Raw genomic sequence first — 27875 nt, 5'->3', positions numbered from 1 at the left:
CCAGCAGGGAACCCAACTCATGGAGGACTTGAAGGGGAGGGATCCGGGGTTTCAGGGGGCTGCTGAGGGCCTCTGTGGGTCATCCGGGGTACTCTCAGGGCAGAAGGTGTGACCTTTACACCAGTTGCCTTCAATTTGGAGACTGGGGCAGGCCGTTGTGAAGAAATACCCTGTGGCTTTTGCTGTCAATTCTTAAAAGCAAAAACTGTGTATAAGTGGACTCAGCAGTTCAAACCCATGTTGTTCAAGGGTCAAGTATATGCACACTTTGTGATATATCCCCTAGCTCTGACTACTAAGATGACTCGAGGCCAGTGATACCCCAAAAGCAATGCACACACATAGCTCCTGGGTTTTGGCTGCTAAATGTCATTTTCCACTAAAAGGAACCGGGGATCCTTGGAGAAATGGCTCATTACAGGGCTGGGGCAGGAAGAGGAGCCTGGGATATTTTGTACCAGAAAGGAAGAAAGTGCTCAAAGGTTAAGGATAAGAAGGACACAAAAGCCCGTTTCTGCCATTTGATCACCCCATTAACAAGAGATTAGTAACAGATTATAACCAAGTGAGTGAGCTGACACAGTAACAGATTGTAACTCATTGAATAACAGGAAACTGTGAGTCCATACAGATAGAAATAAAGGAGTAACTTGGAAGTTTGATGAGGAACAGGAGATCTGCGTGTTTTTAAAGCATCTCTGCACAAAATACCAGCTTATACAGGAGGAAAGAGGAACTTCGCAGTGGGGAAGACTGGCAGACAGCCCCTTAATCAAGGGATCAAAGTGAACATCAGTGAAGGGGAAAGTAAAACCCAAAGGGGTAACCAAAACATCAGTTCTGTGACAGTCCCGTCAGAGTTTTGTAACCTGAATCTAATCCCGAAGAAACGATCAGACAAAGGCCAACTGTGGGAGAGTTGACAGAATCACTAGGTTGCAATCTTCAAGGCTATCCCAATGTCCTGAATGTGCAGGAAAGACTGAGGAACAGTTCCAAACTGAAACAGACTAAAATGAAATGTGTGATTCTCAACCAGGGCTCCTCCTCCCTTCAGGGTAGGGTGTCCCTGATCTCCAAGGCTTTGGAGAATGTTCCTGCTCTGAAGTAGTGTCAGGCGTAATGGTTCTTCTCTTTTCTTTTCTCTTCTTTTCTTTTCTTCTCTTTTCTCTTTTTTAAACTATGAAGCTTTTGTGTCCATGGTCCAGTCCTCATTTCGCGGCTCTGACCCCAGAAGTAGATCTCTATAGGAAGACACTGTCTTGCATCACACTCAAAGTCTATTTTTCATGTGACAGTAATTATGCACTTTCCCATAGGCTGCTCCACTGTGATGATGCACTCGCCCCCCAAAATCATATTTTCTATTGCAGGGAGCACTACACAATGGTCTCTGGTATATGAGTGGGCTCTTCTTTCAATTTTGAATTTTGTGCATTTTCCTTCCTCTTTGTTTTTGCTTCTGAGTACAACTGTGTGATGTAGTTCATGTAGCTCTTAGAGTGGAAACCTGAAAGAAAAACATGTTAAAGATGACCATTTCTTTTGAACAATACTGCACCCATTTTTTGAGACACTTGGCATGTGGCATTTTTGGGTTCATAGGCTAATGGCTTAAAAAATCAAATCTGAAATTCATGCATATCATAAATGGCCTGAACACATTGTTACAGGCTGATTTTTTTTTTAAGTCTTCTTACATAAATATACTAATAAACCTGAAATAAAATATATAGACATTTCTGCTATAAAAAATCTGGGGGGAAAAAACCCCTACATTGTATTTAGCAAATTTCATACTAAAAGTAGCAGGACTTATGGGAAACATAGGGTTGGGGCTGACTACTCAGAGCCCAGGTAACTCTATACACAGAGGCAGGAGACAGCTCCAGAGGATGTCTTTTAAGTGAGTAAAAACAGGGAAGTTGAGATGCTGGGCCAGAGGGAGCTCAGGGAAGGGGGCCGGAAGTGCAGGTTGGGGCCCAGCCCCGGAGGAAGTACCACCTCCCACAGTCCGTGGCCAGCCCCTGGGGATGGACCTTCCTGGGAAGGGAAGCTTGAGCAAAGGTAGCCCTTTTCAACTTTCTTAAAAGTTGAGATGCAAAGGCTTTCTGCCTTTTCAGCAGCTGAGCGAAGGGCTTTTCTTTTCCTTCTAAAAGTTACCGTTCTATACTCACTGTTTTGGTTCCCCTGGCTTAAGAAAACTGGCAGAAGAAACAATCCAAGTAACACATCATACTGACAAAATTGTCCTACTCGCCATTTGAGGACAAGAACACTGATGTTCTAGAAACATGTGCAATGCAACAGACCCTCTGCGCCTCGCACACACTTCCCACTTTCCCCTCCCTGCCCCAGTTCTCACGATCTGCCCTCTGTTCCCCTGTTCCAGCTAATACGGTGATTCTTTCCATTTCACACCTTACTAAGTCAAAACAAAAAAAAAAAAGGGCAGAGGTGTTGCGATGGGCCCGCTTCCTATAAAAACCTCAGTGAAACCAGTAGAAACTCGCAGCCAAGCTTTTCTGCACAGCTCGCACCTCTCAGTGGGTGGTGTAAGTTCCTTTGCAGTGGAGGAACCAAAATGGCTGAAGGAAAGGTAGAGGTTCTTGCTTTCCTATAGTACCAGCTGCCCTCTACTAGATCTTTGTCAAGAATGCACACATACACGCGTGCGCACACACAGTCTCCTTTAGAAACCCTTCCCTTCACTTTCTTTGCATACTTCGCTTGAGAAACTACCATGGAGTGATTTAAAAGACCCAAAACATGTCTGTTTGACTCAGTTAAGCCTTGTGTTCACTTAGTCAACGCAAATGTATCAAACCTTCCATTTGCTTCAGGCCCTGTGTGAGAATCTGGGGACATAACATAGATAAAACCCCGCTACTCACCACCTGAGGAGGACTGTGGTAGCTAAAACAATACATCAGAAACGACCAGATGGTATGGGGTGTGGAAAATGCTGGATGGTTAAGATGTATGAAAGATACCCAGAACACAAGAGGGACATATACGCCCAAGATGTGCCTTTGCCTGACAACGAGAACTCAGGGGTAGCTTCCCACAGGGGCATGTCTGAAGCCATAGGAACTTAAGGGTCGCTAGTTCTTATTTTTGGGAGATACACTTCTGTTCTACAAGATGATTTAGGCTGATGGACTTTCTAGTGCTAAAATCAGACTTTGATTTTTGTCCTCCTCCTTAAAGGCAACAAATTAATGAACCTCATTTTTCAAATCGGAGGTCATGTTGTTGACTTACCTTGGCACTTTTTCTCTTGGGATGATGTTTCTTCATTATTTGACCTTGATCTGTAACTTTCTAGAGTGTGTTCTGAGATTTCGTTTTCTGCAAGAAAAGAAAACGAGGTTATTAATTTCGGGTACCCCAGACATCCCTTATGTGTACAAATGTACGGTTGAATAGCATGATCCCTCTGTCTCCACAGCAGTGGACTCCCCACTCCCCCTCCCATGCCTCATGTCCTCATTCGTTCTGAGAATTGTTTTTGTTTTGTGCTCTGATTCCTACAGGCACTGCGCTAGGCTGTGTAAGAGTTCCAGAAATCAGATGACCACAGATTAGAATCAAATATTGTTCTTTGGGATGGAACCATTCCAGTGGCCCTTAAAGAGCTTATGGGGCCAACGCATTAATGGGGGATTTTGAAACAATACTGTGGCATTTGCCTATTGTGTAGGTATAGCTGAAAAGCCAGACACTGTTTCTAGGTCTATTTATGATGAAATTTAGTCCAGTTGAATATGTGGGGAGAATGACATCAAACTAGGAGAAGTTGTATTTTGAACAGGACGAGAGCCATTCAAAGGGGTAGTATTTTGCCTTGGGACATACTGAGTTCTCTGCTACTGGAGGTATTGGAGCCATTTGTGGCTAAGGCAACAATGTTGGCAGCTAGAATGCAAACCACACGTGTAATTCTAAGTTTTCTAGTGGCCATGCTCCAAGGGCAAAAAGAAGCAGGTGAAATTAATTTAATGATATGTTTCATTTACCTAGTAGATCCAATATATTATTATTAGATGCACTGTATTCGTGTGTGTGTGTGTGTGTGTGTGTGTTGAGCTTTCAAAGTTGGGTGTGTATTTTATCCTTTCAGCCCCTCTCAAAAGCGACTGGCCACATTTTAAGGGTTCAGGAGCCACATTGTGACCACTGCACGGACCAGCGTAAGTCTGAATAATCACTTAGAATTAAGGAGGGGATTTAATCCTGGTCCACACAGAAGGAATGCATTGAGTAGAGGATTATTCTGGATAATTTCTAAGGTCCCTTCCAGCTCTGGTATGTGTTGAATCTATGCATTTTAATAGGGTACCTTCCTTGCTACATAAATTACATATCTATCTATCTATCTATATAGATATATATATGGTGTCTGATGATAACTTCTTATTCGGAAAGCTTGGGAAACGTTACTCACATAGTATGGTTGATGGAGGCTGAATACATTCTTGCAAAGTAAGAACAGAATCAACACAGTCTATATTCCCCCTTCGACTGGCCACCCCTAGAGTGTGAACTCCTTGTGGGGCAGGGGGAACCTGGTCTCTCCTGTTGACAGACGTATCACCCTCGTGCCTGGCACACTAGAGGGGCTCAGCGAATGCTTTCTGAATGAGTGAATGAGTTTTCTACTGGGGATCCTTTGGTGACTAGAAGCTTTTATAACTTAATGTCAATTCCGGGAGCGACTCTGAAATCTCTGGGTTACACACGCTTTGGTTAGAGCCCCTGGAGATTCACATCCTGTATTTACTGCAAAACCAGCCAGTGCTTATTTGAACGACAGCACGTATCAAACAGGCTGTGCGGCATCGGACAGAAAAGCTTTAGTTGCCAGAATGTCTTCTGTCCTTGCCCTGTGTCGCAGCGCCCCCGAGCGCCTCGTCGGGTCCTCTGTCTCTCACCTCTCTTCCACACCACGTGCGCTTTCCGGAGCTTCATTATGAAGAGCTGGACGATGATGAAGAGTATGAAGATGAGGAAGGACACAAGGGTGAGCAGCAGGATGCCGTTTTTCCTCCGCATCACCCCCACGTACTGAAGACTGGCTTCTATACGGGAAACAAAAGGAATTTAGACAGTTCAAGGTTGGTTGGTTTTTGTCACTGCAGGATTTGCACGATTCTTTCAAAGTGTAGCGTCAGCTGATAGGCGACTCGGGTAAAAAGACAGTAGAGCTTTACCCTGAAGGGAAAGAGATTCGTATTATTTATTCTCCGAAAACAGGGCAACAGGTGCACAAACAAAGCAATTCTGTGAGATGATTTGAAAAATGCTCTTAAGTTACATAGATTTCAAAGCTGTGATGTTTCGTTTCTGGAGAAAATACGCAAGAATATTGACTTATATTATAATCAGGGGACTTAAATGAGCTATAAGGAATGATTTCTTAGCAAGGTGTGGTTAAGCATAGGAGAGGTTGTTAAGGAGTGTGGAAAACTATGCAAATAAAACAAAATCCGTGAATGTTGGCTAGGTTAAATGTCGTCCTACATGAAGGGCTTTGGACATAAATTAGGTGAGGTCTTTAAGATCTTTCTAAACCTCACTTTCTGATTCTATGGTCTCTAGTTTTTCCCAGATGTCCTGACCCCCTCTCAGCCAACAAGTAGTTAAGGAGGACTAGCTAGTGTCGATCATCGTGTTTGGGCCTCCAAAAGGCATGGTTCCTGTGCTTTTGGGGTAGTTCTCTCTCTATGGAAACAAATACATGAATCAACAGATGTCAGAAATCTGCCAAATTCTAGATCCCTAGATCAAATTCTAGATCAATGGCATCATGGGCTCAGGGATTCAGAGGCTGGAGTGGTCCCTGAGTTAGTCAGGAAAGTTCTCAGTGAAGATCTTGGCCTTGAAAGAAGGGTAAGGAGAAGCAAGCTGAACCCCTTTCTTTCTTCAGGGGCAGTTCAGGTCATCGAGGGCAGGGCTGTCAAAAAGGGATGATATTGTCAGAGAAAAATGTGTGTTCTTGTTGGGGCCTAAGAAACAAGACTGCAGAAACAGAGGATGGAGGCCGTTTGGTGGAGGCATTGAGGCTCCTGCTCTGTGTGGTAGATCGGGGAGCCACAGATGTTTTCTGAACAGAAGTGTGAAGAATGCAATGGGGTGTTTTGAACATAGTCCTAAAAATGGACCAGAAGAGGAGAAACTGAGGTCCTAGAACTTTGTACAGGAGCTGATAAGGGTCTGGACCAACGGTGGCAGTGATGGTCCACAAGATTTTGGAAGAAGAGACTCAAAAGTCCTTGGAGATGGACTGATTTTCTGTGTGTTTGTGTGTACACACATCCATAGGAATGGAGGATGACCTCAAGGTTTGGGGACTCTGTGATCATCTGGATGAGGTGATTTTGTGGGAAAAGGTGCTGTTTGGTTTTTGGTGATGTTAAATTCGAGGAGATGGCAGAAAATCCAGCAACAGGGATGTAGAAGGTGAAATGAAACAGGGATTACTTCTCAGGAGAATGTTCTGGAAGTATAAATATGGAGCTTTCCTGCCTGGTGGCAACAGGAACAACCTTGGGAATGGGTAAACTCATTGAGAATTAAGGGAAGGGGCACCTGGGTGGCTCAGTGGGTTAAGCCTCTGCCTTTGGCTCAGGTCATGATTTCAGGGCCCTGGGATCGAGCCCCGCATCGGGCTCTCTGCTTAGCAGCAAGTCTGCTTCCCCCCCCCCTGCCTGCCTCTCTGCTTACTTGTGATCTTTCTCTCTCTCTCTGTTAAATAAATAAATAGAATCTTAAAAAAAAAAAAAGAATTAAGGGAAAAAATCAAGGATAGAGAAGTCAAGTCAGAAGTGTATCCACATAAAAGAAGCCAGAGGAGGAAGGGAAGTTCTCTGACAGATATGTAGAAGGAGTGGTTAGCAAAAAGTCACAGACCCAGGCAGAGTACGTCAAGGAAGCCAGGGCGGCAACTATGTTAAGGAACAAGGGATTGATTAACCAATAGAAAGGTCAAGAAAATGGGGACTGAAAAAGGCCATTGGATTTACTGATGAAGAGGTTAAAATGTCAAGTGTTTATCCTAAATGCTGTGGGGGGTGCTTACCAGTGGCCAAGGCACGGTCTTCAGCGGGTTGTTCTTTCTCTTCCTTGTCACTCTCTGTTATACTGGAATCTTCCATTACTGCAACTAAGTCGAAAGAAATTAAGACATGAAATATACATGTAACGGTATATGAATAGTGTGTATATTTACACAGCCATCCCGAAGCAGCTTTGGAAACCAAATTAAGTTGTTCTTCTTAAAAAAACCAAAACCAAACAAAAACAACAAGAAGACCATTTTTGAACTACTGACATCTTCCAGAAATAGTTGCAAACGGCTCATTTCGCCTCGATGTTAGTTAACTGCATGCCAGCTCTAGGCTCAACCCCAAACACAGCACTCTGTGGGTTCCTCACCACAGCTCTGAACAGAGACTTAGAGAAGCTAAGTACATTGTCTGACATCACGGAGCTAGTGAGTGATATAGCCAACACCGAAATTCAGAACGCAAAATGTAAACCACTGTTTTACACCTGCTTCCTGAGTCAGGCCTCTTAGTGAGAAGGGCTTCAGAATAGCACAAGAGCAACACCGGGATGCTGAAGATTGGGACCCCAAGCCTTGTGGCAAGAAAACATAACAGCCTGGGAAACAATGATTTCTATATTGAAAAATAGGCTCCCTTGTCCTTCAAACCTCTGCTTGCCCCCCCCCCCCCCCCCCCCCGTTTAGAACGGGCATGTACTGTGATGCTTTTGCTAGGCGAGAGAAGCCATAAAAACCAAAGACCGAGTTTTCTGGTTTTGTTGCTCATCCTTCCCGTTCCTGCCCGCCACCCCCCTGCCTTTTAGCCCATTGCACAGCGCCACTGTGTGGATCCCGCGGGGAATGAAACCACCCGTTCGGCTGGAAATGGGTGTGATTAACAGTAATAAAATCGTAGAAATTGAAAGCTGAAAGGAAATTTAGAAACCATATTAAATCATATGTTCTATATGAGAAAGCAGAGCAGAAAATTGGGTTGTTTAGCGGCACTGTCAGCCAATTTGAAGACAAGTAGATTCTAAACACGTTTACAAATATTGAATTATTAAAGCAAGTGAGATGGTGGCTCCACTTCAGACCATTTTCAATCTCCATTGCCCTTCAAAACACAGGCTGGTACATATTGTTTGTGTCAGTGTTTAAAAGCCCCGAACATTTACTTTTAAATATTATTCCAGGTAAAAAATGTTTAAAAATGCAATCTAATACTCAGAACTATGGACTTGATAATGATAGGAAAGCACTTATTCCACTCAAGGAAATTCCTACAGACGGACTGTTTGAAACAAAAAGAGGACATATAGGAGTTTATGCCCTTTTTGGACGAGGCTCTCTTGCTCAAAACCCTATAACAAATGAAGGTATTCATACGTGTGTTTATTCATTTATACGGCATTTTCTGAGTACCTGCTAGTGCCAGATACTATGCCAAGTAAGATACAAAGATAAATATATGACCATTGCCCAGAGCTAACCATCCAGTGGGTTCACTGTCTAAAAAACTAGGATTATAATCCAGGCTTCGTAAATTCTGCCTTGAGAGCTCAATCCTGTCATCCAAAACCTGTCTGAGTTCTTGACAACTGAGCAACTGGGGTGCTTTCAAAGGCGAGCTTGTTATTCTGTGGCCCTAAGTCCCACATCTCCACATCCTGCTTCTTTGCCCTTTGCTGAAACCAAGTCTTTATTTTGTGTTTGCTGTGCTCTGGATGAGAAAACAAAGAAACGAGTCTCTCCATAAATGAATTCAACCTTGCCCTTTACCGTAGAGGAAATTCAAATATCACAGTTTTGTCTGTGTGTGTGTGTGTGTGTGTGTGTGTGTGTGTGTAGCAAGCAAACCAGCACTGAACTTACAAGACATTAGTTACCCCAAAGCCCATCCCACTAAGGGAACTCTGCTGGTGTTCTCTGCCCCTCCAGGAAACCACTAAGCTAGAGCCAGTGCAGGGTATCCTGCATTGCCTTATTAAAAGTTAAAATCGGGGCACCTGGGTGGCTCAGTGGGTTAACTTGCCTTTGGCTCAGGTCATAATCCTCAGGGTCCTAGGATCGAGACCTGCCTCAGGCTCTCTGCTCAGCAGGGAGCTTGCTTCCTCCCCAATGCCCCCCCTCCACCTGCTTCTCTGCCTATTTGTGATCTCTCTCTCTCTCTCTGTCAAAAAAAAAAAAGAAAAGAAAAGAAAAGAAAAGAAATCCGAAAAAGATAAAATCAGGGTCGCCTGGATGGCTCAGTCAGTTAAGCATCCACCTCTCAATTTTGGCTCAGGTCACCATCTCGGGGTCCTGGGATGGAGCTCTGCATCAGGCTCCACGGTGGGCATGGAGCCTGCTTGAGACCCTACTACCTCTCCTTCTGCCCTTCCCCCTCCACCTCTTTCTCTCCCTCTCTTATGGAAAAAAAAAAAAAGTTAAAATAAAAAAAAAATCTTAGAAATGAGAATTGGAAAAATGGCTCTTTCCAAGGAGGTTTTTTTTTTTTTTTTTTTTTTAATCTTAACGGGTTGACACTTACCAGTACTAGCGGGCTGCTGAGGGTCCTGCGAGGACGGGGAGCTTTTCTCCGGGGCATCTGAAGCCGGCTCGTGATCGGTAACTAGGAAAGGGGAAAAACAGAAATCTGCAACTACGGAGAGCAGTCTCACCCACATGGTGCTTGGGACAATAGGTTGGGGAATGGACACGGCTGCTACCTGCCTGGGAGGTTCTGCGGAGACCTCAGCACTACGCGCCCTGCAGCTCTTGCTCTGGTGTTTGATTCCGTCCTGCTGCTAGCCCATCTGCTAGCCTGCCTGGCTGAGAAGTACGGCATGGGGGGCCCACAGCGCTGTGTTTCACAGGAGTATGCTAAGGCGGTTTGCTGTCTCTGTCTCCATCTACCTGTTAGTCCTTCTGTCTGTCTGCCTGGTCCCCTAGCTCCCTCCTTATTTATTCGTTAGGGGGTCTTGGAGTCAGTCACAGACTGGGTTGAATTGTGATGTTGTTAACTTGCTTGCTGCCAAGTGAGTTTTTTTTTTTTTTAAAGATTTTATTTATTTATTTGACAGAGATCACAAGTAGGCAGAGAGGCAGGTGTGTGTGGGGGGGAAGCAGGCTCCCTGCTGAGCAGAGAGCCTGATGCAGGGCTCGATCCCAGGACCCTGAGATCATGACCGGAGCTGAAGGCAGAAGCTTAACCCACTGAGCCACCCAGGCGCCCCTGCCAAGTGAGTTTGAGCAAGATGCCCAACCTCTTGAATGCTCAGTTTTTCCTTACCTATAAAATGGAACTACTAACAGCATTTGCCTTTCTATATTTTTTTTTCTTTTGGGTTTTTTTTGCAAGAAATTTTAATGAGTTCGTTCATTCAACATGCTTAGCACAGGGCTTTGCTATTTATTAAGCACAGTGGTTACAAATGTAATATTGTACAATGCAGAACAATAGTTGGCGCGCTTGGACCACTCAGTTGGTTGAGTGTCCAATTCTTCGTTTAGGCTCAGGGCATGATCTCAGGGTTGTGAGATTGAGCCCCATGTTGTGAGTCCAACCCCCATGTTGGACTCCATGCTGAGCGTGGAGCCTGCCTAGGATTCTCTCTGTCTGTCTGCCCCTTCCCCCTTCTCTCTTTATAAAAAACAAAAGAAAACAATCAAAATAGTGTTTGCGGATATTTCCACACATTCAGCTTAGTGTAGATTTGACCAATGAACAGGCCTGCAACCAGGGAGTGTATAGAAAAGGTGCCTGAAATTTTATAAATATTGATACGGATATGTGACAGGTCATGTCTTTATGCAATCTGTGAGTGCTTCTCAGCTTTCTAATTTTTATTTTTAAAGAGATTTTACTTATTTGAGAGAGAGAAATAGAGCACAAGCAGGCTGAGGTGCAGAGGGAGAAGGAGAGGAGGTGGAGCTCGATCCCAGGACCCTGGGATCATGACCTGAGCTGAAGGCAGATGCTTAACCCACTGAGCCACCCAGGTGCCCCAAACTTAATCGTTTTCTATTAAACCCAATACTGAAGAGATTTCAGAATGCAAAACAGTGCAATTTTTCTAACATTTTGGTGTTGCAAAAATAACAGTTATTTTTCCACAAAAAGATGCCATTTCTGTTTATACATAGTGGATTATTTTATAAATAAATATTTAAACTATTTTTTCAATTTTAATTTCTAGTATGTAAATATTGACAGATACAATTCACATAACTAAAAATTCCTTGGGGTCCTCAGCTATTTGCAGGAGTGCAGAGGGATCCCCACATCTCTGAGTTTGAGAACTGTTGCTCAAGTTTGTTTGTCTGTTTGTTTTTTAATCCCACCTCCAGTTAATAATAGGAAATCAAGATTCCTCATTTGGAATACTAAACAATGAAGTAAATCATTTGGAAGAGGGTCTGATCCATTCCTGCTCTGTTCTCTAAGCATCACACTTCCACAAGCATCGAAGTGTAGATTTTTCAATGGCAGATGCTGCTCACGTCCCTGGATACGATGCTTGCCCAATCTTCATTTTCCCAGGTCCTACCACACAGAGTATGGGAATGAAATGGGCCAGAATCCTTACTTGGAAATGTGTTTTAAAGCACCCTCAGCTAACCAAACTTTTTAAGCTCATTGGATGAACAAAATGTGTGTAGTATCTGTATGTCAACATAGTTGCTTGCCGAAGGGTGAAAAGCCATAAACACATGGAAGTGGCCAAGAGATGGTGTTGGAGCTGCTCTCTGAAGACTCAGTGGAGATCGGGCTGTGGGTGCTAAATAATCCACAGTTAGATCAGAAACAAAAGTCAAGTCTTATCCTGTTATTATTATCCTATTATTATTATTATTATTATTATCCTATTATTTTCCTGATTTTTTTTTAAGAAAAAAAATTTTTATTTTTAAAGATTTTATTTATTTATCAGAGAGAGAGAGAGTGAGCACAGGCAGACAGAGGCAGAGGGAGAAGCAGGCTACCTGCTGAGCAAGCAGCCCGATGTGGGACTCGATCCCAGGACGCTGGGATCATGACCTGAGCCAAAGGCAGCTGCTTAACCAACTGAGCCACCCAGGCATCCTTATTATTTTCCTGTTATTATTATTATTATCCTATTATTATGAGAAGCATTTTATGACTATGATTTTGAGTCCTTTGGAAGTATGGCCATAATGGAGAAGAAACTGATTTCCCCTCTGGAGTAATTTTTGTAGATGGCCTGAATTGTAGCTGAAAAGTAAAAATACATACTTTTTCAATATCACTGATTCTTTTGTTGAAGAATCTGAATGTTGGGGGCTCCTGGGTGGCTCAGTTGGTTGAGCGTCCAACTCTTGGTTTCAGCTTGGGTTATGGTTTCAGGGTCATGAGATCAAGCCCTGCACTGGAATGCTCAGTGGGGAATTTGTTTGAGATTCTCTCTCTCTCTCAAATAAATAAATAAATAAATCTTAAAGAAAAAGAAAAGACTCTGAGGATCTTTCAGAAGCATCCCTCCCGCCATGAGCTATGCTCCACTGATAGCAGAGGCTGGACTGGAGGGGGACGAGTCATGGAGAGGCAGGACTGTGCGTCAGATTACGTCAGCAAGCCCAGTCTGTGCGGCCCCAGTCTTCTGGAGGCAACTTCCTCAAGACTTGCTACTTTTGGTTTGATGAGAAAGTGACTGGTGGAAACCACTTGGTAGTGAGGGGGGAGCCGTTAGCCACAGCAGCAACCCCCACAGGGCTGCAGGGTGCTTTTCCCATGACGGCATGCTTCTTAACCAGTGCCTTGCCTTTCTCAACAAACACATCCTCACCCAGCCGCTCCCTCCTTTGCTAGTGTGAGTGAATCCTTGCACTTGAGGAATTCTTTGTACTTTGAGAAGCACCTTATAAAATAACGAAGGTCAGAGTCTTATTCATTACAGATGTGTGATTCATGGTACTTCTTATTAGATACTTCTTGGCTCAGGAAGTTCGCTAGCGGCGCCTGGGTGCCTCAGCTCGCTAAGTGTCCGACTCTTGATTTCAACTGCAGTCATGATCTGAGGGTCATGGGATCGAGTCCTGCCTCAGGCTCTGAGCTGGGCTTAACGCCTGCTTGAGAGTCTCTCTACCTCTCCACTGCTCCCTCACGCGCTCTCCCCACCCTCCTCTCCCTCAAAAAAAGGTTTTCTGGAGCTTTAAAATTATTTTTTGTTTTTGATGAAGGAATCAGAGAACACATTCTGAAATGCCTCTTTACATTAACTATTTGATGTTTTATTAATATTTGTTCTGCCCAGAATATTAATGCAATTAAACTAAAACCTGCAGAAAAGTTATAACAAAATAAATCTAAAGAGGAATCATGGCTTAATTTGACTGTGTGAGTGTTTTACATTAACATAAAATAATACGGGCAAGTTTAGATTTATTTCAGTGGCTGTTGTCTCCTTTGGGGTTGACTACAAAGATCAAGTATGTCTCAGATGACCTCCCTGAAAACGTGAATGCAATAAAACTATGTAGGGCCAAGTCAGGCCGGCTGTCATTATCAAAATGCAAGCATGACATCATTTGCATATGGCACCCTGAGAGACTTTCCGCACAACTGGGGTCCCGGATGTTGGAACAGGTGCTCTAGGATGCTCAGCTGGAGAAATTTCCATCATTAAAGGGATTTGCTGTTAAGGAGAGCTTTGTGGACAGTGATCTCACTCTGAAGGACTCTTCCCATTCCATTTAATTTCATTTAATTGTGTAATATTAAGGTAAATTAAATGATTAAAGACAATCATTCGTTCTTCTTACCCAAGTCTTCAAATCGGAAAGGTGCTACCAGTTTTCCTCCTTGTAGGCCTTTGTGTCGGATCACGCAGTCCACTGTTGAGTTTCTGCTGTATCTGTGGACTCTGAGGATGCTGCTGCTGTTACATTTCTTCCTATCAGTTTCAAATTCATGGTGGGTCTCACCTATGGAGCAAATGAAAGGGGTGTAGGAGGTTGTGGCTACTTAATACCATTGGGTAAGTTTGGTTCTCTTAGAGACCAATGGCCTTGACATCTGGGCAAACCTGTTAGACTTCTAAGTCATTCTAGATTCGCCCAGCTGCCTTGTGCACGCTTGGCCCCAGTCCCAGAGGGAAGCAGGTGAAGGACAGTGGTTAGGTTTCTATTAACCTTCACTACTGGAAAATAAAATCCAAAGCTTACGGTGATGACACAGGAACAGCCTGATGTTGTCAAACACAAAGACCCAAGACCTTACTCAAGGTGAATCGATCAGGCAAATGAAAGGAGAGGTCTTGTAATGATGTAGAATTGGCATTGGACGGAATCTCTCTCTGGGTGTATAAAGTCCAATGTAACATACTTTACGATGTAAAGAAACTCTAACCAGTTCCCAAACAGTTCCCAGACCATTAGTTATCCTTCTGTCAACTGAACCCTGCTTTAATCTAATCAAAGTTTAGATTCTTTAGTACCATAATATTTTTGTGGAGGGCATGACATCGTAACGCACTTTTTCAGGAGGATCTTACCTGTTCCAATATACAAGTCGTATGTTAAATGTATTTTCAAACTTTTGTCTGCTAGAATTTCATGCCAAGATAATAACTATATCATACTTATATACGAAATTCTGTTGAGTTTTAAGAAACCATAATATCCCATTTCAGGTGCCCACTTTATTTTAAGTATGAACATCTAATCCTATTATTTGTGATAGGTTTTCAAGATGAAGGCACGGTATCGATAGGTTATAAAGATAATTCTGTCCAGAGAAATCAGGATTGTTGAAAGCTATTTTGCCCTGCTGACACCACCAGAGGGTGCCAGAGGATTTAAAAATTCCTTGGAAATTGCCGTAGGAAGGAAAACAAAGGAGGCAAGAGAACATTGTCCTTACTTACCATTGAGTTCTATGTCATTCCCTATAATCCAGGTTATCTGCGGAGGCGGCTTACTTCTCACGGTGGAGCACTTAAGGGTAACGTGTTCTTTTCCGTCTTGTGTTCTGATAACTGAAGCTTCCAGGGTTGGTATGGACGGTGTTGCTGGAAGAGAATTAATTTTTCTGCGTTCACTGATCTGGTCTGCGTATCCCAGTAAAGCACGGAGTCTAATAGTCTATAGAGATCATGGTCGTGTATGGTCTACATAATGGACATTTTTTTTTTTTTACTTGATCCTTCCCAGAATACAGTTAAAGGGCTTTTATGTACTTGTAAACCTTCCTTGGCTCTAGTCCATATTGCTTGTCACCCAGGGTGTGATTAGTCCGTGGAAATTCCCAGTGTTACAACAGTAATTTTTACATTTGCTATTTGACTGTGTTTGGGAGAACACTAGTCTAGTTACATTGGTTACCAGTTATCGTAAGAACCCTTGTGTGTCCCTCCATATCTTGGTGGGTCAATTTCCTTGTCTATGTCACGAAGGAATTGGTTTATGAGTTGGTCGGTTCAGTTCTAGACTGGCATGAGTGAGTGAGTTCTATCCCTTCCTAATATTAAAGATGCATTTCTCTTATCAAGGGCCCATTTGTCCTTTTTTTTTGGAAATAGAATTGGCCCTTGAACAATGTGGGGATCAGGCGCACTGACACTTCTCCTGACCACCGCACAGTTGAAAATCCATGCATAACTTTGACTCCCCCCAAACTCAACCAAGAGTCTACTGTTGATGGGAAGCCTTAGTGATAATATAGTTATGAACACCTGTTTTCTATGTTTTATGTATTCTACACTCTGTTCTTCCTAGAAAGTCATCTAGAGAAAAGAAAATATTAAGAAAATCATAAGGAAAACACCTTTATAGTACTGGACTGTATTTATTTTAAAAATTTGCATATAAGGGAACCTGCACAATTCAAACCCATGCGGTTCAAGGGTCAAAGTTTACTTTTTGGGTAGGCTACCTTCTTCCTCTTTCCCAGGCACCTTCACACTTTGGTCCAGAACTGCACCCCAGCACGTTGATTGGCTCATTTATCTGCCATTGAGACATTGCAAAGTCAGCTGCATGTAGATACTAGATGTGTTAGGCGCGGGCTGTCCACATAAGGAAAAGATAAAGCCCTTTGAGGAGCTGACAGTCTGGTGATAGACTCAGTCCCTAAGCTGTTAGTTAAAAGATCATTCGGTAAGTGTAGTGACAGAGGTATGCGGGGACTGGGAGAGGAGCCCAGAAGGGCACACAGGCAGCGTGACCCAGAGTGCTGTGAGTGCTGGCCAGTAAGGTGGGCTGGGTCCCACTGGGTCTCAACCCGCCTCAGGAGCCTTCCCAGACACTTTGTTACTGTGCCTTTGCTTTATGGCAGGCACCGTGCTACATTAATTCAACAGAAAAAGCCCAAGACATTCACTTGTCATTTGTGGAATTATGTCACTTAGAGATCAATATAAAGTGACGTGTATAATTGATCTGAATTAGAGATCAATAAAAAGTGATGTTTATAATTGATCTGTTCCGTCACAAAAAGCAGAAAAGTAAAGACAGTAAGGCTTCCACTGAACACAGTGGAGCGTCCAGAGAACGGAGCAAGCCCTGGGCAATCAGGAGACCCATGCTTCCTGTCCACACCTCCCAAACCCATTCCCCACTAGAAGAGAGGACCTGGTTTTGGCAGAGGATGTGAGCCAGCTGTCCAGTACAATTACATCTGAATTCACTGTATCTTAGCTTATGCTGTTGTTAGCTTCTACTTTATTTACAGGCTTCTCTGCCTGACTTGACCTGTGTGTCAACTCTTTGTAGGCAGGGGCCATGCCCGATTCCTCTTTGATCCCCTGGAGCTTAGCACAGTGCCTGGTGCATAGTAGCAGCTTATCAAGTATTAATTCTCCTTTCTCTTAGTTCCTTGGACAAGAAACTGCATTGATGCCAAAGACAAATTTCACAAAGTCACATTTTCATCTGGGGCTCGCGAGTCAAAATGCTCCTTTCTGTTTTCCTTTTGACAAAAGATGGTAGAGGTGCCCAAGAAAATGCTTTGCTCTAGGCAATATTACTAACTAGAATGTGAAGTTTAAGAATGATCTGTCCTGTCCTAAGTCTGTCACTCGTGTGCTGGGTTGCCGGCCCTCAGGCACTTACCTAACACGACCACTTTTACTTCCTTTGTTCTCACGGAGTTGCTGTAATGTAAACACTTGTACACGCCTTCATCTCCCTGGGTGACATTCAGCACGCTGACGGAAAGCTGATTGGTGGAGTGATGAAGAAGCTGGTATTTGGGATTTTTTAAAGCTGGACAAGAGAGAAAAAGAGCTGTTAGGAAGAAAGCGATCAGAAGAATACAGTCTCTCAGTGGGTTGATTATTCACAGGAATGGCTTTTGAATTTCACACTTTGGTGGAACAAATGTCACATCTCCGATTGAGCTGCCTTCCAAATTCTAGTGTTCCCAGTTGGATGCCTCTCAAAAGCTCGACATTCATTTAGGAAATGAAATATGTTGATACTGGGATCCGCGAAACAAACCATTTGCTTTATTTGTCCATGGAGGAAATTAACACTATGCTGGTGAAGGGTTCGGGTTGAGGGGTGATTAATTATTTTTCATTTTTTTTGTACATTATGAAAAATTAGATTTACCTCTTAGATTGATTTCATTTTTTGTACATTATGAAAAACTAGATTCACCCCATTAGAGTCACCTCCTTGAAATCTAATTGATTTGAGTTTGTCCTGTCACAATGGGTGTAAAGAATGGAAAATTAACGCATGACTATCCATTTCTCCATTTGGGTGCTTTTTATTTTTAAAGATTTTGGTTTTAAGTTACTCTCCACACACGATGTAGAACTTGAACTCATAACCCCAAGATCAAGAGTTGCATGCTCTGGGTGGCTCAGTGGGTTATGCCGCTGCCTTCGGCTCAGGTCATGATCTCAGGGTCCTGGGATCGAGTCCCGCATCGGGCTCTCTGCTCAGCAGGGAGCCTGCTTCCTCCTCTCTCTCTCTCTCTCTCTCTCTCTCTCTCTCTGCCTGCCTCTCTGCCTACTTGTGATTTCTCTCTGTCAAATAAATAAATAAAATCTTAAAAAAAAAAAAAAGAGTTGCATGCTCTACCTACTGAGCCAGCCAGGTGCTCCTTTTATTTTTAATTTTTTAGAAATTTATTATTATTTGAAGTTTCCTAAAGATTATGGCAAGTGTTTGGGTTTGTTGTTGTTGTTGTTTTGTTTTTTGATTCTGTGTTGACCTGAGATTTCTATCTTAGGTCGTAGGTCCCTTAGCAAATTGGAGGCTCCTGAAATAAGTGGTTTTGCCTCCCTCTGTCTCTCTCTCTTTGGATTTGTAACATGAACAAGCGTAACATAGTTAAACCTCGAATGGCTGACCAAGGAAGGTTGTTTCTCATCTGAAAGAATGGTTGTGTGTCCTAGGACACTGCTATTATCTGAGCTAGATTTCAGGCATTTTCAAGCTTACCACTATTGATTTCTGAGTCCTTAATTCTTCATTGTGGGGCTATCTTGTACACTATGTTTAGCAGCAATCCTCTCTACTCATTAGATGCTAGGACTGCCCCCCACCCCGGCTCCCTTTTCCCCAGTTTTAACAACACAAACTCTCTCCAGACATAGCCATATGTCCCCTGGAAGGCAAGAATGACCCTTGCTTGAGCATCACTGAGTTCAAACAAGGTTCTCTTGTTGTAGGAATTTGAGAGTGCCATCTTCTCCCAGGTTACTAAAACCCAAACCAAACCAGGAGAAAACATTATTTAACAGGAATGAACTCTACTCAAACTGTTTCTCTCCGAACTTTCAACCATTAACATCTACTTTCTTTACTGGATTCTACTATTAATAGTTAATTTTGCTTGAAATATATGGTAAGTTTACATCGAACATAAAGATATTTAATAATGTTTCATAGCATGGGACACCTAGGTGGCTCAGTTGGTTGAGCTTCTGACTCTTGATTTCTGCTCAGGTTGTGATCTCAGGGTCCTGGGATGGAGCCCCGTGCTGGGCTCCACGCTCAGTGCAGAGTCTGCTTGAGATTTCCTCCCTCTCTCTCTGTCTCTCCTGCTTATGCACCCTCCCTCCCTTCCTCTCTCTCTCTCTAAAATAAATAAATCTTTAAAAAACTGTTTCATAGCATATCAAGTTTTTTAGAGGCTCTGCTTTTACAAGATAGAATGAGATTTGCTGTTTTGGAGACTTTTCCAAATATTTGGCCATTCAGAATATTACATGGAGGTATACAGTGGTCTCATTAGGAAGAGGAGGGGTTAGTTCCAAAGAAAGGAACTAAATAGACTTTTAAGAATCCCTTTCCTTAAGAACAAAACAAAACCACTGTGACTGTGTGGGGTGATGGATGTTAACTAGACCCCCTGTGGCAATTAATTTGCAGTATATACATAATATTAGATCATTGTATGCCTCATACTAATGCGGTGTTATGTGTTTATTATATGTCAATAAAACTGGCAGTGTTGGGGGTGGGGGATTCCCTTTCCACCTCAGGCATCTGGGACTCAACGTGTGTCTGTGAAAACAGGAATGGCTGCCCTCCCTTCCAAGGTAGTGCGCCCTGTCTGTTCCTCAGTTGCTCCGTGATCTTGGTTTTGTGTTGAGACCAGCAGGAGAAAAGGAGGTATCTGGAAGGGAGCTTTGTGATGGGGCTTTGAATCGCTCAGATGGGAAGTGAGGCAGCTGGCTCCAGATGTGGGGCGACGGCGTGAGCTGCGGGAGGACAAAAGGCCTCAAGTCTGTCTGCGGCCTGACTGTCATTGGTGCTGTTGGCAGGTTCATGGCTGCTGAGAGGAAAAGGGTGATGTGGGGGTGACATGGGGGTGAGGTGTGGGCATCGAAATGTGCTTTGTAACTTGAGCCCCTTTTACCAACCATTCTGGTGGGGTTTCCCTTTCAGACTTCCTGTCAGAAAAAGCAGCCGTGTGTAAAGTAGTAGGTCTCTGGGTGTGATCCCCACGTAACAGTAGGGGGGGCCAAGCCCACCGTTTGGGTGACTCATGCTGGTTTCTATCCCACCAACTTGTCTGTCTGGAAAATCCCACAGGTTGAGGTCTGGTGGCAATTTTTTTTTTTTTCTTCCACTTACCAGGATGCTCATTTAAAAAAATGGTGAACCCTGAGGGGGCCAGCCACTGCAGAGAGGTGGTCTTCCCCTGAGAAACAACACACTTCAGAATGAGCGTCTGGCCTTCCTCCACGGTGACTGTTTCTGTGTGGTTAGTCAGAAAGGCTTCTGCAGAGGAAGAGAATTGGGGACAGTCAGGCTGGCATAGGCCAAGACACACTCCCGAGCTGAGGCAGGGACTTATTCTCAACACAACCTCATTCATTCATTTAGTCATTTAGTCATTTATTATGTACTTTTTTTTTTTTTTTTTTGAGAGAGAGAGAGACTCAGGGGGAGAGGGGCAGAAGCAGAGGGAGAGGGAGAGAGAATCTTAAGCAGTGGACCCCAACATAGGGCTCGATCTCTCGACCCTGAGATCATGACCTGAGCCAAAATCAAGGGTCAGATGCCTAACCAAATGAGCCACCCAAGTGCCCCTCATTACACACCTCTTAGAGAAACAAAACCTAAATCAATACAAAGGAGCAAGCATTGTACGTAGGGGCACTAAGATGCTTCCTGAAGGAGGTCTGAATGAAGGGGTGCGATTTTGATAGGAAAGAAGGAAAGTGTTAAACAGTATCTATTAGGCACTTGCTCTCTCCTATGCCAGGAACTCTGCCAGGCCACATTCACCTGTATTTAATTTAACTTTTGAACTAACCCTATAAAGAAAGAATGATGTTGCTGGTTCTCTAGATGAGGAAATAGAGGCTGAAGGTCACACAGGTTGGGGTCTGTACCCACATCTGTGGGCTTCAGAGTCCATGGTCATGTAACTAGGTCAGATTGTCCAAATGTGGAGACCCCAGAAACACCGGTTTCTGGCCTCAACCTTGAAACAAGTGACTTGTGGCTTTAAGTACAAGTTAGGTGTCTAGGATTCCAAGTGGTTTTCATGCAAAAGAGCTTCTGCACCAGAGCAAGGATGTTCTAAGATCTCTTCCAGTTCGGTTGTCCACAGTAACACTTTCTCCAGGCAAATATGAGCATCTAATTTCCCCCAGTCACAACCCCCAGAGAATGATAAACAGTGGGTTGTTAGCAGCTGCAAATACAATCTCCCAAAAAGGAAATGGATAAAAAAAAAAAATAAAATAAATGGGCTTTATTGCTGATTTGGCACTTTTATTGCCATCTGCTATTTCTTCAAGTCTTAAGTTTAAAAAAACCTTTTCCCCGCCGAGGACTAGACAATTCTTATCAATAAAAGTATGAAGCACTTCTATAAACAGAAGAATGCTGTGGGGTTATAAATTATGAATAGCAAATATAACGAGTTTCACTGTATCATCTCAAACCTTGAGAGAGAGAGAGAGAGAGAGAGAAACAAGGAGTTTATTTCCTTGTGATAAATTTCAAGTATTAGGAGAAGTGCTTTGGACTTTTTAGTTTGTTCCATTTCTAGGTCATTAATTTCAATCTAGCCTCTGGCAATAATAACCCAGAATTGTTGTACTGTATTCTTATTGACTTTCACGAAAAAAGTTTGCTGGAGTTCTGATGGAAAAATACCCAAATCATCAGCCAATACTAATGAACAATGAAGAGTCCATAAAAAGATACTGTGTTTTCATAAGAGCACTGAAGCATAAGCCCAGAATTCTGCTTGGGTTGGGTCATTTGGAAGTATTTTCATCTATAAAATCAACCCGTAACTGAGTAGTAAAGATAATATTAGTAGAGATGCTTTGAAGTGACAATGGAATTTCTTCTAAGGTTAAGGAGTTTCCGAGCCAAGAAATTGAATCTAGAACTATCTACCTTCCATTACTTCCATAATCATTCCCGTCTTGATTCTTGCTTTTTACTTTCTCGTTCTTGTGTGTTATCCTGCTTCCCACAGATTGAAGTTTCTAGAGGGTAGAGACTATTTTCTACTTCTCTAAAATTCATTCCTTACAGAAAGTATCACAGTGTGAGCTTGAAAAGTAATGGTTGAGTGCCAGCTCTCATGATGGCAGCATAAAGCAGGTGATGGACAGGCATCTTTGGTCTCCTGTTGTTAATAAGAATACTGAGAGACAGGAGGGAAGTTACTATGTTGAATCAATGACAGAATAAAGACCACTGTCAAAGCAACATGCCCTAATTTCATCCCTCAGGCCAGAAGTTGATACTAAAAAGTTTTGTCCGTGTCCTTACCTTTGGCAAAGCCATTGTCTAGACAGGAAGCCCGCATCTGGGGAAAGGGGAGTGTCAGGATTTATCTGCGGACTGTTTATGAATAAATGTCTTCCATTTTAAAGATGCCTTCTTCTTGGGATGTGTGCTTTTGAATTAAATTGTTATTTGATTCTTAGAGGGTTTAAAAAATTGTAATGACATATAGGGTGGCTTTTTAGCAGAAGCTAAAGAATCATATCTCCTGGGGCACCTGGGTTGCTCAGTGGGTTAAAGCCTCTGCCTTTGGCTCAGGTCATGATCTTAGGGTCCTGGGATCGAGCCCCGCATCGGGCTCTCTGCTCAGTGGGGAACCTGCTTCCCTTCCTCTCTCTCTGCCTGCTTCTCTGCCTACTTGTGATCTCTGTCTGTCAAATTTAAAAAAAAAAAAAAAAAAGAATCGTATCTCCTAAGATCAGTGTTTGTTTCTGTTGTTGGGAACTGAGTCCCAGGCTACTGAGCACAGCTACAAAAGCCTGGGTTTTGCGTGGAAAGGGCTGTGTTCGAGGCATAGAGTGATTGCTGTATCCTCTACTCTGTTCCAAGCCTTGCCTTTAGCTTTACAGGCTGGTATTTCTTTCAGTTAGCATGTAGACCCCTTGTTTGATTGAGAGACAGGAAATCATTGTAGAAAGGAAGAATAGCCCCGGAGAGAAGCCACAGACAGGCTGCTTCAGCTGTGAGTGCTCCCAGATACCGTTCGGTGTGTTGAGCTCTGCTGAACATTGGGAGAAGATTCCTGTACCTGTGTTTGATGGTACGTCTTCCAAGGGGGAAGTTCTCCAGGATTCTCTCATTGCTGTTGCAAATTAAACCGGAGCTCCTCTTTTATAGATATATTTTTTGCATCTAAGTTTGGAGTCCAACTTTCACCTTCTTTGTCAGAGGGAGGGTGTGGGTTACCTTCTTTGCTCACCACTTCCTCCCCTGCAGGCTCTAAAAACATATCCCTATGCACCCCTCGACTTTCCCGTGTAGCTCCTGAGTGCGGTGTGCCTACTTCCTAGGCTCCCCGGCTGGGCTTCAGAGCTCCAGTCTGTCTCTTGGTCCTCCGTGGCTCCTCCGAGGCCAAGCATGCAAAGCAGGGCAGGGATTAGCTGTGGAGTTTCTCCTGGGAGGTCCCCCCTTACTGCTGGTGGATCTTGTTTACTGAATGGGTTACGGACTTCTGACTAGTTTCATCCATCCATGCAAGGCCATGTGTTCTGAGGCTGCTGGTTGACTCTGGGGTTCATGGATTGTGACCGGTTTATAGATGAAGTAGAACCTGTGACCTTCATGATCTCCACCCCCAACCTCATGGCAGTGGCTTCACCCCAGAGCATGTGTGACCGACCCTCAATCAAAAGGGCAAGCAGCAGTCCCAACCACCCGCCAAAGCATACATAGATGAAACCTGGGAAGTTCTTACGATTTCCTTGTTTTCCCCAAGATTTTCAGAGTCCCAGTGTCTGATCTTTCCTCTACTAGAGGTTATCATGGTAGACTGAAGAAGAGTAAAATGTTCCTTTTTTTCCCCCTTACCTTACTACCCAGTGATTGTATCCAATAAATTAAAAGCTCCAGAACAGAGCGAGTCTATCCTGCAGGGACCCCAAACTTGTCAGATCCCATCAGAACGCATCATCTCTAGTGTCCGCCTAGGCTCCACACACAGCTGGCACAGAGAGACCACCCACTCTGTTCCTCTGTTTGCTTGTATCTAATGTGGTTACCAGCCGCGGCTAGGTCTAGGCTCAAGAAGACACTTGGCCTTTGTCCATGCTGTTTTATTGACCTGGATACCTTTTTTTTTTTTTTTTTAAAGAGGGGGAGGGGCAGAGGGAGAAGGAGAGCGAGACAGAATCTTAAGCAGGTTACATGCCCAGTGAGGAGCCCAAAGTGGGGCCTGATGCTGGGCTCGATACAGAGCTCCATCTCCCAACCCCGAGATCATGACCTGAGTTAAAATCCAGAGTCAGATACTTAACTGACTGAGCCACCCAGGCACCACTGCCAGGATAGCTTTCTTATCTCCTCTAGGACTCAATTCAAATTATACCACTGCCTAACCAGTCTTTAGCCTTCTTCTTCCCCACAATGACCTGCCCTCTCCTCCAGCTCCCTGAAGGGACTTCTATTATAGCACTTAGCCCAGTGCTTTACATTTGGTTACAAGTATCTCAGTGTGGAGATTGCAAACTTCTCATAGAGAAGTTGTTTGGCATTCATTCATTTTTACAGTCCCAGGACTTCACCCAAAGTAAGTTTTATTTTATTCAATTTTTTCAAATAAGATTTAAGTATTGGGTGCCTCGATGTCTCAGTCAGTTGGGTGTCTGCCTTCGACTGAGATCATGATCGCAGGGTCCTGGGATCGAGCCCCGCATCGGGTTCCCTGCTCAGCGGTGGTAGGTTTCTCCCTCTCCCTTCCCCCCACTTGTCTTGTTTTCTTTTTTTCATGCTCTCTCTCTCTCAAATAAAATCTTAAAAAAAAATTTTTAAAAGTATTAGTTGAATTAATGGCTAAAATGTGGACATTTATATATCCAGTAATAAACAGTGTAACAGCTCTGTTATTGTTATGTTGCATAAGAAAGACCTGAACTAAGTTGAAATCAGGATGATTGTCTCAAATCAGAGCCCTATTTACATGACTATTATGAGGTAGTAGACAAATGCTTCCATTTAGATCATTATAAAAAAGGATTGTTGTTGTTATTATTATTATTGTTTAGATAGACTCAACAGAGAAAATTAAAAGGGTGAAGATGAATCTGGCTTTGTCAAAATTACTTCCAGTATGGCTTTCAAGAAGGCATCTCGGAATGTCAACAAACATGGGACTTTTTCATGGTTAAAAACAGAAAACATGGGCAAAAGGATTATCAACAGAACCTTAAATTTACAACTCTTTCTTGTTTCCTGCATCCTACCCTGCCCTAAAGACCAGGATAGAAGGTTCAAACTGGTGGCTTTTCATCATCCACAATATAGCTGAATTGGATTAATTTTGAAAAATTGTTCATTCTTACTGTATTTTACCCATCCTAGAGACTATTTATGTGGATAGTGACCTTGAAAAGAGATTACGGAATTTTTTTGTCCATAGTTCTTGGCAGCCTTAGAAGTTGCATGGTAGAAGGTACAGTGCTCTTCCCATGATTCATAGCTAAAAACAGCTGACAGCAATAGTGTTGCCAAAATTGATTCGCTGCCTTTTTGCTAACAAGAAAGCAATATGGTCAGCTCCCTCCTCTTTGGGACTCTGACAGGCCCAAGCAAGTTTAGGTCAGAGGGGACAATGTGTGCCCAATGCCATTGAGCCTCGAGGCCTTCTGGGTATGTTTTGGTTTGGGATTTTCAGTAGCATATCTTCCAAATTGTATAAATCAGTGGCTTTCAAACTTTTGATCTACATTAAGAAACACTTTCTATCCCAACCTTGTAGAAAGACACACACACACACACACACACACACACACACACACAGTAAATGCTTCATGAGATAATTCTTATTTATATGCTGTGCAGGCTGATTTACTAGCTGTGAAAATGTGGGTGGGTTATCTAACTTCTTTTAAACTCCATTTTCTCATGTAAATTGGGGTAGGGATATTAATACCTCAGTATCTGTGCTAGGATGAAATGTAATTAATATAAAATGCCTACCCCTTACATGGTACAATAAATATATTTTTCTCCTCCCTTTATAAATAGTATTTGAATAATTTATATTTTAAAAGAGTTGTTTTAGGTTTTGCCTTAAGACATGATTATTATTGTTCTTCTTTAAAAACTTTTTTTTGAGATATTTTTAGGAGGCAACAACTTGAATCCTCAAAAAGTGAAAGTCAGTTAAGGGCTTTAAACTTTGGAAGAATTGAGAACATTCTAATTTTGGCTCTCTAAATGTACTTTTCCTGAATGTATGAGCTGCACTTTAAGCCACTTATTGAAGAAACTAATATTATTTATTACCAAATACTGAATTCATAGGAAGTGCCTCAGAGTATAAGAATGAAAGAAGAAAGCACTTAATCTAAGTGTATAAAATAGGAAATTGAAATACTACATAAAATAGGAAAGGATCATTCAGCTGCAGTTGTATGGCAAATGTAGATTTAGGATTGGTGCATTCCCTGAAAGCTAACTGTAATTCAGTTCAATATTTGGAAACACACACAGGCAGCAAGCAATACATTTTGGCATAGCTTCTTTTGTAAGAATTCGGTACAAGTTGCAATCAGAGATTTAGAGACTTCTATACCTTGCCCCCTCTTTTGAGCAGGAATAATTTGACCTGTGCTAAAGAGGTAACAGCGTCTCTAATTTTCATCATGCTACATTCAAATTCAGGAAGCATCAAAAGTCAGATTTGAAAATGCTAATCCAATGTAAAGTATCACCGACTCAAAAACTAAGCAGGCATTTTCCATGGGGCTCATTATTATCTCTGAGCTAATGAAAAGTTGTAGAGCACTTCGTCATCCTCAAAGTGCTTTCCCATTTTGAAATTTGATCCCTTTAAAAATCCAGGGAGCTTGGTCGTCGAACATAATTAATCATCTCTCCATGTTAAGATGCAGACATTGAGTTTTTAGAGAACTTGAATTACCTGGCTGAGGCTTATACAATAAAGAAGCTTTTAAAATCCCACTGTGGGGCGCCTGGGTGGCTCAGTGGGTTAAGCCTCTGCCTTCGGCTCAGGTCATGATCTCAGGGTCCTGGGATCGAGTCCCATGTCGGGCTCTCTGCTCAGCAGGGAGCCTGCTTCCCTTCCGTTCTCTCTGCCTGCTCTCTGCCTACTTGTGATCTCTGTCAATAAATAAATAAAATCTTTAAAAAAAAATAAAATCCCACTGTGATGCTCGTCCACCTTGCATACACTTAAGAGACAGCCTAATAAGCTTGTGACATTTTTGCCGTAACATAGATGCCACAGAGACACAGGTTACAGTGACCCTTTCTATACTTACTAGTATTGAATACTAATAGAACCATTGAACAAGAGATTAAATAAAGCAGGAGCATCCTTCCATGTGTGATTGGGGTGTAGCTTGGAAAGTAATCACATACACACCTGGGTTCTCCTCCGCCGTGGGTCCTCTGTGAATGCAACTGACTGACAGGTAGATTTGGTACAATACCAGGTCAGCTGAGTCTCATAAGAAACGAGCCCCAAGTCCTTACCTTGTAAGGGGAACCAGGCCAGCAAGCTGCAAAATCTCCACCACATGTTGTACCGAGCTGTTGTCACACTTTGTCAACTTCCTCTAGATTCTGAAATAAAGGGAGCAGAGTGGTTTCTTTTGAAGGGGGAGAGGCAGCAGCTCTGTGACCTCATGTGTTTAACGCCTCCATTGGCTCTGGAAGCCCCCTCTTGGCTCGCTGCCCCCAAACTACCTCCGGGTGGAACATTCAGGGGACAGCATGTGTCATCGCGATTGTGGAGAGGTGTGAGTGATGTGTTGGTGGCACAGGTCATTCTGCCACACGTGGGTAGTACTGGTAAATCCGCTAGGTTGTGAGACTTTGTGGGGAGGAGAAGTGGGAGAGAGATTAAAATTTCCCTGCGTGGTGATGTGACCTTGTTGTCACTTTTCTGATGTCTTAGACAATGATAACA

General features: G+C 43.1%; 1 protein-coding gene across 2 annotated transcripts; it reads right to left on the bottom strand.

Annotated features, from left to right (window-relative positions):
• Window positions 1–531: 531 nt before the first annotated feature.
• On the bottom strand, window positions 532–27529 carry CRTAM (cytotoxic and regulatory T cell molecule). Of its 2 annotated transcripts, XM_032359133.1 has the most exons (10): window positions 27440–27529; window positions 20084–20230; window positions 17102–17254; window positions 14917–15060; window positions 13814–13975; window positions 9582–9662; window positions 7082–7165; window positions 4935–5081; window positions 3265–3351; window positions 532–1510 (listed from the first exon to the last, which is right to left on the bottom strand). In XM_032359133.1, the coding sequence occupies exons 1-10, from the start codon at window positions 27483–27485 to the stop codon at window positions 1380–1382; spliced, it is 1182 nt and encodes a 393-aa protein (XP_032215024.1). In that variant the 5' UTR covers window positions 27486–27529; the 3' UTR covers window positions 532–1379. The 2 variants fall into 2 exon arrangements, with proteins under 2 accessions (XP_032215024.1, XP_032215025.1); XM_032359134.1 differs by lacking the exon at window positions 9582–9662.
• Between the last annotated feature and the right edge of the window lie 346 nt (window positions 27530–27875).

The sequence above is a fragment of the Mustela erminea genome, chromosome 9 (genome assembly GCF_009829155.1).
Source record: "Mustela erminea isolate mMusErm1 chromosome 9, mMusErm1.Pri, whole genome shotgun sequence".
NCBI lineage: Eukaryota > Metazoa > Chordata > Mammalia > Carnivora > Mustelidae > Mustela > Mustela erminea.
This window is presented reverse-complemented; position numbering and strand designations above follow the sequence as displayed.